General features: G+C 43.1%; 1 protein-coding gene across 4 annotated transcripts in view; it reads right to left on the bottom strand.

The window, feature by feature from the left end:
• NTRK2 (neurotrophic receptor tyrosine kinase 2) overlaps nucleotides 1–7987 on the bottom strand; it is a 204189-nt gene extending 196202 nt beyond the window's left edge. The window contains exon 1 of one of the 4 annotated variants that reach the window (XM_084505478.1): nucleotides 7412–7987. In XM_084505478.1, the coding sequence (XP_084361604.1) occupies nucleotides 7412–7632 (221 nt within the window). In that variant the 5' untranslated portion in view covers nucleotides 7633–7987. The remainder of the gene's footprint in view (nucleotides 1–7411) is intronic. The other 3 variants (XM_084505480.1, XM_084505477.1, XM_084505479.1) reach the window with 3 other exon arrangements.
• Between the last annotated feature and the right edge of the window lie 6670 nt (nucleotides 7988–14657).

The following is a 14657-nucleotide window of genomic DNA, read 5'->3' as shown; positions in this document are numbered from 1 at the left end:
TGTCAGTATGTATGCAATACACAATATTGAAGAGATACTTAAATTCCTTCCACTTTAAACTGTAAAATACTTCAGCATAAGCCTAAGTACACTACTTACTCCCACTGAAGTCAAAAGAACAGCTCCCAGCAGGAGAGTACTGTACTGTGTTTACCAGGTGAAGATCACTGTATGCATAATGAGTTCCAAAAACAGTTTTTTAGAAATTAGGCAGATGCAAGTCTGGAGGGAGAAATAGGAGATAAATAAGCAATAGCCTGTTCACCTGCCTATCCAAAATAAAATGGAATCTCACCCTCCAAAACTAGACCCATATTCACCAAATAGGTTTCCACTGATTTAAAAATAAAAATAAAAATAAAAATAAAAGCCTCTCTGTGTGAGGTAGAAGACCACAGGTTTGTGAGAACCACTGAATTCTTGGTCACTCCAGACCAAGTAAGGCAACTCAGACAAGAAGAATCAAGGCAAATCCACATCTGTATGCCACACAGGACAGTAGTTGTGATACTGATGTGCAAGACCCAGGTTCTGACCAATGCTCTGCTGTGAGCTGAGACAGTCCCAACGTGTTCTACGGAAGAGGTTTGCTTGGACCGCCCAAACAACTCACTCCACAGCCTGACACTGCTCGCTGGAGGAAAGCTCTTGCATTTCCACTTACCTCACTGAACTAAGTCCCCCAGGTTTTCTTACTGAGAGTGGAAGAGGGGGCCTCCATCAGGTAATTCACAGTAGGAATCTAATTTAGCCTCCTGAATCACTTCCTGGAAGAAGCGGGCTCTCCGCTGCTGGCAGGAGAGAAGCCAGATGCTTTAAGTGCCTTTGCTGCACAGTCTGCAAGGAGTTGCCAGATTTTAAATGCTGAGGCCTGGGACAGTCCCAGACATGCTGAGCAAGTCCAGTGCGTGACACTTGCAGCACATGCTGTGAAGTCTCCCAGTGCATGCCCATAAGTCTGACATGCCCAGTATGAGCACTTGATTTATCTGCACATGCTCGCTGTGCTGTCTGGCATTTAGAAAATCAGACAGTTGTTGCAAAAGAATGGGAAAAGTCACGTCCTATGTACGCTTCATGTGGGATACAGCATCTGATTGTGTAATATGCGTTTCACAGAGTATCTGCTGAATATGGCCCTAATTATTTTTATATGTATGGTTCAGAAACAAAAAAGGTAAAAATAAATTCATTTAAATCTGAAACTGGGAGATTTCTTTTGTCCCAACAGTCAAACCACAAGGTAAAACAGATAACTCGCCTGGCCCCAAATAGAGCTTCATCATGGGACTCTTCCATAGGAAGCCCAGAGGTGTCACCATTTCACTGCTTTAACATTTCAGCAATGGGCTAACTTTGATTAATGCACTGTCCTTCTTTTATTTAAACATCAGGCAGGTGTATATAGTGGACCATGTATTCTCTGTGGATCTCGTATAAGCTTTTGAAGCGACTGTAGTTGCCACTCTTTTGCATGGGGAAGTACTCTAAAATACTCATTCTCAACTTCCTGTTGACTCAACATATTTAGTCTTCACATAGTAGGAAAATGCAGGGGAGCAAAGAAAACTCCCAGACAAGCATACATCAAGCAATGGAGTAACAGCCCCCTTCTCTTCCAAAAGTAAGTCAGGCAGGAAAATGTTTGAACTGGTTATTTTCATGCCTTAGTTATGTCCTCTGAACTACTTTGCATTGGTGAAATGCCAACTCTGTCAAGTTTTGCCATTGACTTTAATGAGTTCAGAAAGCAAGCCTCAGTTTTCCCCTAAAATAAAAGGCATCAAGTGAAGGACCTTGCTGGATCATGATCAGGAGGCTTAGCAAAAGGCTGGTTCGAGTCACACTGTTTAAAGATTACAATCTTTTAAAATGCCTCTAAAAATGCCTTTGGCCTTGGGTTTGTCTTGCTCTACTTTACCTTAGTTCTGCAAAAAGTCTCATTTCTTAAGGCCTTGACTAGGAACCAAAAATATTGACCTGAAACCTGATCTTCAAGAACATATCCTACCAATGACAACCCATGCCAGAAACAAGAACAGCTGAATTGCTATGAAATATGTTTAACAGTTTCAGCTATAACTTCTGTCAATAATCAACATTCAGTGCGGGTCGTTTTCTTCCAGGAAAATTTTAAAAAATTGCATATTCACAACAGAATTTCCATGGCATGGCTCCTTTCCCGTAAATGCATTATGGCTCTTCAATGTTATGTTAATAGTAGCTATATAAGAAACAATATCTCTGTATACATATTTCAGTGGGGTTTAAGCTTGGCTTGCTTTATGTGGTTTCTGAAAATACAGGCTCACAATCAAAAATTGAATTAAGGTGTATGCCCAATATATTTGATTTCAATAGCAGCTCTGTGCCTACATACATTTGTATAAAAAGATCTTAGCAAACACAGCGTGCAGTAACAGAGCAGTACAGGCATATGGCTTTCAAATCTCTACGAATATATTTCTCCATTTGAAATGCACATAAATGATGAATTAATACAATCAGTGCTCCACTTTTTAAAGGACAGTTTTCAAAGAGAGGCTTTTCAGGCCTAACAAGCTAAATATACATTTAACATCAATAAGCACTGAGAGGGTTTTTAGGGTTTCTAGAGTTCTCTGCTTCATTTTTCATCATTTATTACTTGTCATTACCAGCTACGCTCATCCAGCTTGGGCAAGGATATTCTGCTAGCCACCTTCACTGACATGTTGTTAGACATTGCTGCAGTGAGAGATGAAAAATACGGGAAAGAGGGAACTGCAATACAAAAAGAACATTTTTTTCCCTCTTATTTGAAAGCAATATCCAAAATGGAGAAATAAGGCTTTTGTTTAGTTATGTAAAAGTTTTTATTTTACTGTGATTTGAGATCTAGAATCTTGCTAAGCTGCCTTCTCCCTTACACTTTTGGAATTTAAAAAAAAAAAAAAAAGAGAGAAATCCAGAAAAAGTCATCATAAAGATATTGCAGGGTGGACTGCCCAACTCTCTGTTTTCTTGTTAGTAGGAAAGGAAGCACAAGTTTCTTGAAAACGACATATCCAACACCAAAGCCTCAAATTCTTACAAAAGGCCTTCATTTTCATATATAAATCCCAACCTTCTCTTAAAACTCAAGTGACCAAAGACATAGAACAAGAGGCAGTGTTTTGCCAGCCCACTCCTACACAACATTGAGCACCGCCTGAAGGATGCTGCATTCCTCCAGCAAAAGCTGGTTCACACCAGCCTGCCGGAGACAGCCCCTATCAGCCCCCAAGGAGCCCATCAGTCCTTAACAACTGGAAGGAGGAGGACTAAAACAAAGCATAATGAAGATCACTGGGAGCAAAAACATCCAACATATACAAAATCCTTTGTTTTGTGATGTCTGAAGTATTTTTAAAGCCTGGAAATTAAAAAAAAAAAAAAAAAAAAAAAAAAAAAAAATCTAATGCTTACTGTCAATTTACCTTAACCTGCTACCCAGATCTTTAAAAGTAGACATAAAAAAAAAAAAAAAAAAAAAAAAAAAAAAAAAAAGACAAATAAGACAAATTCTTAAAATGAGCTTTTATATCACCACTGCCCCTACCCCCTGTAATAATTTGTAGCCTCATGCGTTGTATTTTACTATATAATTCCAAGTCACCAGAAATAGCTTTGCAAACCAGCCAAGCCATGTATTGCTGCAGAGTCTAAAGTTTCTTTGAAGAAGAAGGGGCTGGGGGGTGAGAAGCCTTGAAGATAGTTTTACACTATATTTAATCTACAACAGCCTAGAAATCTAAAATGAAAGAGACCCAAAATACCACCAGCACTGATCTTCATATGAATTTCAACATGCCTTTTTTTTAGCGCAAGCTCACATGACTTGTTAAATAATTTACTCTATAAATTACTTATCCTGTCTTATTTATTAACAATTCTAGAGTGCTTTATATAACTGCATTAGTAATTTACTTTGTGGTTTTGAAACGTACGCGATACACAATCACCTCTGTCTTTTACTAGGCAAGAGCTAAGAAGTCACCTATTTGTTGGCAAGTAGTTCTTTCTGAAATACACTCATTAATTTCAAACCCACTTCACCTGAATAAACATAAGTCAACATACTAATGACTTGATACCAGAGCTGAAAAACTATGCCAGGAATATACTAACAGTGCAAGAAAACACTTTGAAATCAAGGTCTATGAAGTGTCTTAGACACAGGGATATACTAACAATACATTTTACTCAATGAGAAAGTATTAGACCAGTCCTTTTACAAAAAGTCCTGAACATTTTTGAAGTGACTCATTTACTATCCTATTAATACTCTTGCTCAAGTGATCTCACTAAGAACTACTTATTTGCCATAACGCCTGGATTTAACAATGCTTATATACTCATTTTGCTCTCACCATTCTTGCTCCTTAGCTCTTAGTGTGAGCCTCAATGGCTGATAACCCTGACTTTAATGCAGGGCCTTGCCGTGGAGTTCCATTTATCTCTAATAGCATCACTAGTACCAAATAGTTATTACAATTGAGCTCTGTTACGATAGGCAATTTTAGCACTGGCACATGCTTTCCAGATCAAGGCCAGCCCATGTCAGCACCCTAACCAACTGGACAAATCTAAAATCTCACTAGAGACAGGGATTTTTTTTAATCTGCCTTTATTCATCAGAATGAGAAAACTGTGCAAAATAACAAGGAAGGGAAAGAGTGAGGAAGATGACTAAGAAAAGCACCAGGCAGAAATACTCCTATGCCCTCCCACACCAAGTTTCAGCAGCTGGGCCTCACAAGGCTAATGCAGAAGTGCTCTGAAAGTCTTTCTGCTAATTTCTGAAGATTTGGATGCAGATCCAACCAGAAATAAAGTAGTAGTTGGACTGGGAAGAGAAGACTTATTTAGCTCTAAACCACCATTTACATTGTGGGCCAAAATAGTACAGAAGCTCCCATGTACCAGGCTGTGGAGGCTGCCCTATGCATGGGACCGCAGGTCTATTACTCCCACCAGCATCATGCTGGCTCTCTCCCACCTCTCAGAGCCAAGGGGAAACCCTTGCTGCCCACTTGCATCCTGCCTGCTCGGTGCCATCCACCCAGCCCGCAGCCAACAACCACAGCTGCCACATGCCCACCCTGACCATTCAGTTACCACAGAAATCCCACCACACACAACGCAGGCGAAGATCTTTATTCAGCCCATGTGCACTTGGAGTCAGTGAATGTTTTGTCTGAGATCACAGGATCCTCTCCAGTCAAGAGGAGGGCATAAGCAATAAATGAAGGATTGGTCTCAACTGGCATGCAGGAAATATAAGGGAATAAATTACTAGAAATTAAGTGTCTTATGCTTTTCTTGCTCTCATTTATACCAAGAGTAATTCCATCAGAGACCAACAGAATTGTGTTCCTGTATCTACAGAGCACATAAAAGAAAAATCAGGCCTGAAGCCTCCTAAGTAAAATGCAAAACTTCAGCCTCTTAAACTGGTTTCTTAGATAAAATAAAGAAAGATGTACAGTGTTAAAAGCATGTCTTCGCAATCTTTATATACCATGAAAGAACTGCTTCTTTACATACTCAATGCTTGCTAAGTTCCTGCAATGAAATAATGTGACAGTTACTGCAGTCCAACTTTTAATTTATGTCTGCAAACTAATTAAAGGGCCTTCATGTTTTATGTCAAAAGTACACTAGAAAAGACCATCTTAAATATGTGCAAGAACATCTCCTGAGAAATCCATGACTCAAAATTATTTTTAGAACACCAAACACAACAACATGCAATGTCACAGAATGATACAGTAGAAATTGAGAAGAACTGTAAAGACAGCGATGCTGACAAAAACATAGGGCAGAATAAAAATGAAAAGCACCAATCCAAAATGACTAGACATGTTTTAAGTTGATTGTGGCTGGAGTGCATATTTACATATGCATTTATTCCTCTGGCCTTTTAAACGGTTTAAATTCTAGGGGGAAATTGCTGCATTACCTCCAAATTGGAAGTACTAGATAATAAGGCTAGCAAAGCCTATGAAGAAGAGCAGAGATGCATAGCTTGAAGCAATTCTTTTTAATGAAGCAATCCACAGAATATTAAACAAGCATCTGAAACAGTAACTGCCATAACAACTCAAAAAGGTTGTTCCATTCTCATAGGTCCTAAAAATCTGCCAAAGGTAGGCCGTATATGAATAGTAGAAATAAATGCCACCAGATTTTTTGCCAGGCGCACACAGGGAAATGCAGCAAGCTGACTACAACAAACTGCAGAAAGATAGCCCAGAGGTTCTAGAATTAACCTAATATCACAAAATATTTCATGGCATTTTTGTATTGTTTCTAAATAAAGATTAAAGAGGAAAAGGAAATAGAAATTAAACAGTGAGAAATCTGTATGGATTTGGATGAAAATATTCTGGATTTTTTTACAATAGAAATGTTGTGGGTAACAATCCACAAACAGCAGGGGCTGGGGAAGATAGACAAAATAGCTTTAGAAGGCTGTCCAGGTCCATTATCTGTATGCCCAGTAGCCAAAATTTTTGCTCAGTAAGTCTTTGCACCTTTTCTCAAGCAACCTATGTGGATGCCACAGAGTACAAGGCTATTAAAGGATGTAGGATTGAACATGAATCGCTACACAACTCCCTCACCGACTATCAGCTGCAGGCAAACAAGGATGGAAAAAATACAGGTGTGAGAGAAAAAAAAAAAAAAAAACTTTTTGCACCTTCCTTGCTAATAGTGAGGGTTTCCTAATCCTCAAACACTCTGAGAGCACAATTCTCATTCTCCTGCAGGCTCAGCGTTTTCTCCTTCCAGCCACCTTATGGAGAAGGGCAAAGCAGGCTTGCATGTCTATGGCCAGGGCAGGGAAGATAGTTTGTTCTCCCTTTCCCTTCCATTAGAATGTGCTGCATCCCTACCTTTCTCTTTTTCTTTTTATTTTATTTTATTTTTTTTTTTCAATTGAAAAAGGGAATTGAAAAGAATTGAAAAGAGGAGAGACCGGTGACGGGGGTGAAAACCACCCAGCGAAGCCCGCAGGAATAAACCGTAGCCGCGAAACTGAAATCGATGGATTAATTAAAAACCCGCTGCCGCCGCAGAGGTGAGGCAGGGGCCGGAGGCTGCAGCCCAGCGCCCACCCCGAGGATGCTCCGCGGCCGGCAGCGACCCCCGCGCCCTCCCCGCGCTCCCGGGAAGCCCCACCGGGGGCCGGCGGGATGGGTCATCCCGCCGGGCTCGCAAGGGCATCTCCGTGAGGCCGAGCCCACGGAGATGGGGCTAAATCACGGCCGGGCTCCCAGGCTCCCGGCCCCCGCAGTTGCCCGCGGAGCGAGTGCGCTCCCCCGCAGGGAAGCTGCCCGCCATCCCCCCGGCCCGCAGCCTTCCATCCCGGCCGTGCCGTACTCACATCTCGGTGACATTGTCGCCCTCGGCGCTCCGCTGCGGCACGGGGAAGGAGGAGATGCCCGGCACCGGCTCGGCGCACCAGATCCGCCAGGAGCTGCAGCGGCAGGACGAGGGGCAGCCCAGCGCGCCCCGCCAGCAGCCCAGCACCAGGCAGCACAAGCCCCACAGCCTCGCCAGGCCGGGGCCCGGCCTCCGCCGCCAGGACACCGTGCCTCCCCCCATCACCCCGGCGCTGCCCGACGGCCTCCTCGGGATGCTGCGGAGGGTGCGCAGCCTTCCGCGCCGCGGGCCGGCACCCCGCGGTCGGGGTTCACATGGGCGCGCCGCAGCAGCAGCCGCCACCGTGCCCGACCGGGGGCTGCGAGGGTCGCCGGGACTCAGGAGGGAGCGGGCACGGCTCGGCACGGCTCAGCACCTGCCCCGGCCCCGCGGGTGGGCAGCGGCACCGCCTGTCCCCGCGGCGGCTCCCGATGATGCTGCAAAACGCGCGGAGCGGCAGGGGCAGGTGGCGGAGGCTCCGCTTCTACCTGCGGGGACTCGGGCGGCCGCTGCCCGCGGGAGGGATGGAGAGAGGGAGGGAGGGAGGGAAAGAGAGAGGGAGGGAGGGAAAGAGGGAGGGAGGGCGGGGAGGGAGGGCGCAGCCCGCGGCGGCGGCGGCGGCGGGGCTCGGGGCGCCGTGCTCGCCGCTTTACGCACCGTCTCCTCCTCCCCTCCAGCTGATAATAAAGCAGCCCCGGCTCCTGCTCCAGCCCAAGCCGGGGAGCTGCCGGCAAAGTGACGTGAGGCTGACGCAGAGAGGGGCAGAAACTCCACAAAATGAGCCTGAAATCCAAAAAAAAAAAAAAAAAAAAAAAGACAAAAGCGACAAGGGAGGGAGGAGGGGGGAAGGGGGGGAGGAGAGGAGGGAGAGAAGGGAGGGTGCCCGAAGATTAGATACCAATAGGCAGTCTGCGCCTGAGCCTTCACTCATGCACGCACATAAACAGAGACTCGCACACGCGTACACACGCACACGGACACTCGTGCACACGCACGCACACCCCCGCGGGTGGGGAGCACCCCGCCGTCGGTGCGGGCTCCCCGCTCCGCCAGGCGCCGTCGGGGCTCCTCTCCGCGGCCCCTTACGCCCCAGGACGGGGACACCTCTCCGAGGGGCACCGGGCATACCCTCCGGGGCGGAGAACGGCGGCAGCTCTCTCTGTGGGGCGATAAAAGGGGCCACTCTAAGACCCCCGCGAGGCTGCGGACGAGCGGCCCCACGACGCTCCGCTGTTTCCCCAGACAGCCTCCTCCATCCCGCAGCATCTCCGCGGTCGGGAGAGCCGTTCTTTCGCTCTCCTTCCCCCGGCTGCGGGTTTTCGGCAGCGGTTTCGGTGCCCCGCAGCCCGCCGCAGTGCCCGGCGCTGCGCGCTCCGCAGGCGCCACCGCGCGTCCCGCCGCCGCCGTGCAGCGCCCCGGGGCCGCCAGCGCGCACCGCGATCCCCCCCGCACACGGGCACGGCTGAATAAAGTCAGAGTCCCCCGCAGCCCATCGCGGTGCTACCGCCTCGGGGCGGCTGGGGGAGGCCAGCTGTCGGAGCTGAGGTTTGGTGTGTTCGAGCAGGGCTGACCCACGCGTGTGCACCGCAGATTTACAGAGTGAGTGGCGGGGGAAATTGGGCCAAATGACAACGATGTTGATCTTCTCATGTCTGAATCAGTGTTCCTCCTGTCCCGATAAATAGCAGGCACACCTTGCTTTGTGTTGGCAGAGCGCTCACTTGCCTCTATACCATTACATCCAAAGGTGGTGATGGCCTGTTCTGATCAAACTACTCGAGCTTGGTATTTCGAAATGAGTAATTCAGAGCTCCACCGCTGAATTCAAGAAAGAAAGGCTACAGAATTTTTGTTACAAAGGTACAGAACAAGTAGTCAATACACTGTTTAGAAAGTGCTCAGGAATCAATTTGATATGGCACTTATTAATTGAATGAACACTCCGTTCTTTTTGCATTTCTCAGGCTACAGAAAAAATCCAATTCTTACAGGGTACATTCGTAGGCCTTGCATTCATAGTCACAGGCAGGGTTGGGTTTGCTCTTAAAGAACATCTTGCTAACAAAATCATAGCCATACCTAGCTGTAACTCTGATTCATGCCTCTCTATAGGGCAATGAGTGAAAATTAGATAAAGAAACATAAATGAAAATATTGTCAATCATGTTACCATATTTAGGACAAATTTATTAGAAATGTATGTAGGATTATTATATAAATATGTGTATCCTATTTGGAATATATGTCTTCCTTGCCAAGTCCAGCATTCTGTCATTTCTAAATAAAACATGAGGAAAATCAAGAGAGTCCCAGGCAATAAGATAGCCACATAATGCAGCATAAAAACATGAAAGGGCCATAAAAGATATTACTCAAGTACAAAACATTGTGTCTACAAGTAACACAACACTGGAGAAAAAGCCATTAATTTAAAGTGACTTTTTTTTTTTTTCCTAACAAGAAATATTCATAGAAGTATAGCAAGTAAGGTGATCATTCCAAGGGACAATCTTCTAGGTACTATCCCAGTAGGATGTGATTTTTAAAGGATTTGGAGAAAAATACTTAGGAGGAAAAGAGAGCAGAAAGATTAATGGCACAAATGGCAATATGATTCCATTTTCACAAAAGCTTGGGAAAGGTCTCTAATGCAGAACAGAAGTAAAGTTTCCAAATCTTTTGGACCTTATTACTTCACAAACATTTCAAGTCTGTTTTCTAAGATTCTAGGAAATTGAAAAGTTCTCAAAGTTTCAGATAAAACCATGCAGTTTGATCAAACTGGCTCATTATTGCATTCAATAGTGTTGGAAGAGTGAAGTTCTGTAGGTAAGACCTCAAACTTGTAAAGCTGTGGGTAAATGTTAAATGATACTATACCACACACTAGAAAACAGTCTTAACACCTGTTATACAAGGTGTTGGCTTATACAAGGTGTTGGTTTGGATTTCCACAAGAGCATTGCTGGGTTGTGTGGTAATACTTTCATAGAAGGGCTAGGACTTAACAACATAGATTGCTGGGTGACAATATTGAAAATGACCAGATGTCAAAGCACACTGGTAAAATATCAAATTTCATTAAATATATATTCCCCACTCTCAACTTAGCATTTTATCAAAATAGGTTGGTGGGCTGGAATAGAGATGGAAAGTAAGTGCAGTGAAAGCTAGGGAGTGCTCCACCTAGAAATACCATGGATGGCCTGCATTACTGGGGGGAAGAGCAGTTCTTTCTCTAAGCACAGCTAGATGCTTGGAGTCTTTTAATTCTAGATTGAAAAAAGAGGAGCTGCACAAAGAACTGATGTGATAAATTGTGACTTTATTTCCACTTTAAGGTTTTTATTTATAAAGGTAACACCACTCTCCTATGCTTTTTCTCACAGCGTAAGTAAAGTAGTAAAGAACTGCTTAAATACTTCCTATGAACTATTACTTAAAGGAGAGGTGCAACTAAGCCTCACTAGCTTTCTGGTAGTTCTGTGAGAACACATCATTTCAGAGGTGTTAAAACTAGAACAAAGATTTTGAAATATGTCAAAGCTATAGAGTATGGTCAGAGGCCTAGCAAATACAAAGTCTGAGCTAGGATTGAAAGAACTGTCTTTGTTCAGTGCACAAAAGATTGAAGGGTGATGCAATAACACTCCTGAAATATGTAAAGGGCTGCGCAAAGGGATAGGTGATGATTTTTTTCATTGTGAGACAGAACAAAAACTAACAGACTTGATTTACTGCAAGGAAGATATATGTCAGACATTATGAAAACTTTTGTATGATAAGCGTAATAAATGGATCACTGTGGAGAACACTGGAATCTCGAACAATCAAGCCTGTTTAGAGCAGTGAGGAGAGCGTCTCCCCAGAGCAGGTGAAGCAGAGTAAAATTTGCCATTGCTAGGTGAAAACTAGTTAACAGCCTTGCAGAGATTCTATTCCCTTGCAATAGACATTTCTTTGTCCAATTTTTAGCTACCACAGTTCAAGTTATGAGAGCACATTTACCTGAACATGTTAGAAGCAATACCAGAAGATGCTGAAATACTCAAAGTGTTTTCTTGAAATTACTGTCCTGAAATGGAGCTTGATCACCCTGAAACCTTAACTCATAAAGTGTATACAAAATATCTTTGTATATCATAACATAGAAATTACAGTAAATATCTGGAAAATTGCAAGAATGTACCTGTAGAAAAAAGGCAAGAGCTGCAACTCAAAGAATCTATGTGACAGTATTGTTATTTCAGTGGTAGAATAAGTAATTGTACCACAGAGCCTGTGGAAAGGTGAGGGCATGACCTCTGTGTGTACTAGATTATCTTTTCTCAACCAAAGGCATGCATACATAAAAACCAATCTTACATACCAACACCAAAACTGCATAGAAGTTTTGCATCTTAGCTGCTTACATTTTGCTTACTGTTTGGTGATTCCTTGCTGTCAGAAGAGGGAGAGCTCATAGGAACTCTGGATTTTATAAGAAATGCTTTGTTTTCCAGAGTAATATGATAATTCTAATGCAACTTTCTCTATGAACATTTTCTTGCATTCAAACTGAACCTGTGGTCAGGGAGATACAGTCATACCATGATACAGAGCACGCTTATGAGACTGAATCTTTAACATCTGCCAGGCTAGTATTTATGTGGAGACGTACTTGTCCCTCTTCCCAAAGTTCCTGTATCCTTTGCTCAGCTTCCACACAGCTCCTCAGAACTTCCTCAAAGCACAAGGGAGTCTGTAATTGTCCTAGCCCAGCTTTTATTATTTCCAGTGTTCCACCTGTTCACAGGTTTATGCAGGTATTTGATCATTGCTGATTTTGCACTCCTGAATAATAGAAGCATTTTTTCCTCGGCTTCAAGCAATGATCAGTGCTTATTAACTTTAATGTGAAGCTGAATCCTGCCACCTTGTGATCAAGAAAATTAGCACACCATTTTGTTTCGTGAGGAAGGGAAGGGGGATGAAAGAGTAAAGGAAATATTAACTGTACCTACCATAATCATAATAAGTAAGGAATTAAATGAGAGCCTGAAAGCCTAATGTTTGGGTCCATCTGGTGCCTCCTCACAAATGCAGTCACTCTGCTATGAGCACTCTTCACACTGCAACGTGCCACTTTTCATACCCCCACAAAGTTTCAAAGATATGGGGTTTCAGTGGCCTTGCCAGTGACCTAATAATGAAAGCAAGGCACTTAACCCAGCCTCTTGGCCTGTATTCAGTTTCTGTCTGATGGCCAGAGGTATGAATCACAGAGCTCCTGGTAACTCCATGTTTCAATTATTTGCAGTGTGCTACAAAGGGTAGCACTACACGCTTTTCATCATGAAGCAGTCACATCTTGGGGCAGAAGGAAGGATTCTCCTCATTTACAAAACAAAGCTAGCATTTGTGGAGGAGGCAGTAAAAGGCGTGAACTTCCATTTTCTGCTGAAGTCCAAGGCAGCACTCTTTCTGACAGGACTTCACAGGAGCTGCCTACTGTCTAGATCACTGTAAGTTCCTACCCCTATTTCACTCTATTTTGTCCACTACTTTTCTGAGTCACTCTGTAGACGGCCAGGCAGGACAGCTGATTGTTTCTACATGTAACCATAAAACTGCCTTCTGGACACCTTCTGAGAGCAAATGTCAATGGTGTTTTCACCTATGAGATGTCAGCAACAGGAACGCCAAAGCAGCTCCACTTTTCCTTTTTGCTGGTTGTGTCAAATGGTATTCATTCAGCTTTTTATCAAATATATGGACTTGTTCAGTTCACAGAAATCATTTCTCCCTCAGTTAATCCAGTTGACTTTCCTTATGCCTGTTCGCACATACATATTTTGGTATGGAAGACTTGCTTGTCTTTCTGATTACAAGGGTTCAACAGGTGGAAATTGCAAACATAATAAAAATCTGAAAACAGGTTGACAATTTTCTCCCACTTTAAAAAGAGGAAGGATCTGGAGGACATGATGAGCTGATGAAATTCTGCATCCTCTTTTACAGCAATTAGTGTAATTATTAAAAAATAAAAATAAGAAAACAACCCCCCAGTCTTTGTTATACTGATTGAAAGGTTCAAAAATGTCCTGAAAACTTAGCTGTAGCAGCATTTCAGGTCAACTTCAGTTGATATCACAAATTACTAACTACTACTGACATTATTTGTTGTCACCCATTCAAAAAGACTACATATCATGAATGTGTATCACTCAAAATTGTGGGGGCAGAAAATGATTTTTGACTCCTTACCTTATAGGCTATATATGATACACCAACCTGGAGAAGGAAATCTCTGTAGTTTGTTGCTCAAGATGGAAATCATTTAATCTATGATGCAGATATGCTTGACATGGCCATGCTAGTTTCTCATTTGAACTGGAGTCACATCTCCTTACAGGGACTGTTACTCCAAGGGAAAATGTTGTATCTACTGTGCCTCTTCACACACTAGCCATGAGCAGTAATAAGCAGTCAAACTAGTAGATACCTAGAAGGTCAGAAATCAATCATTTCTGACCAATTGGTTTAGTACTCAGAGATCCTGATGTCCTGCACTGCAGAGGTAAATGGAGGTAATTCTTCCACTAAGGTTATGGATAATAAACTGTAATATACTGTGAATAGTTTGGTAATTCTAATCTCCTTGATCTGAAAATATGGCAGCACTTTTCTTCTTCTTCTTCTTCTTCTTCTTCTTCTTCTTCTTCTTCTTCTTCTTCTTCTTCTTCTTCTTCTTCTTCTTCTTCTTCTTCTTCTTCTTCTTCTTCTTCTTCTTCTTCTTCTTCTTCTTCTTCTTCTTCTTCTTCTTCTTCTTCTTCTTCTTCTTCTTCTTCTTCTTCTTCTTTCTTTTTTTTTTTCTTTTTAAAGTTAAAAAAATTACATGATATTCACTATTTTTAAGACCAAGAAAGACAAAAACAGGACTGTTGTTATAAAAGACCTACCAACTTCTCTTATGGAACAGTACAATACTCTCCTTTCTGAAAATAGTTGTCTCATCCCTTTCTTATAAAATCATCTCTTGATGCTGATAAATTTCTGTGCCAACCTCTAGCTTGACATGAGGAAATGTATTGACAAGTTTGTTGCTAAGCCACTCTGATGGAGGCTTTTTTGGTCCCTTTCAAGTTTGATTTCAGCATTTAGTCTGGAGTGGAATCTACGCGTATCCTTTTGGTTAATACCTTTTCCACCCTGTTGTTACTCTCTCT

The sequence above is a fragment of the Aythya ferina genome (genome assembly GCF_964211825.1).
Source record: "Aythya ferina genome assembly, chromosome: Z".
Taxonomy (NCBI): Eukaryota; Metazoa; Chordata; class Aves; order Anseriformes; family Anatidae; genus Aythya; species Aythya ferina.
The sequence above is the reverse complement of the archived record's forward strand: the minus strand, read 5'-3'. Positions and strand labels throughout refer to the sequence as shown.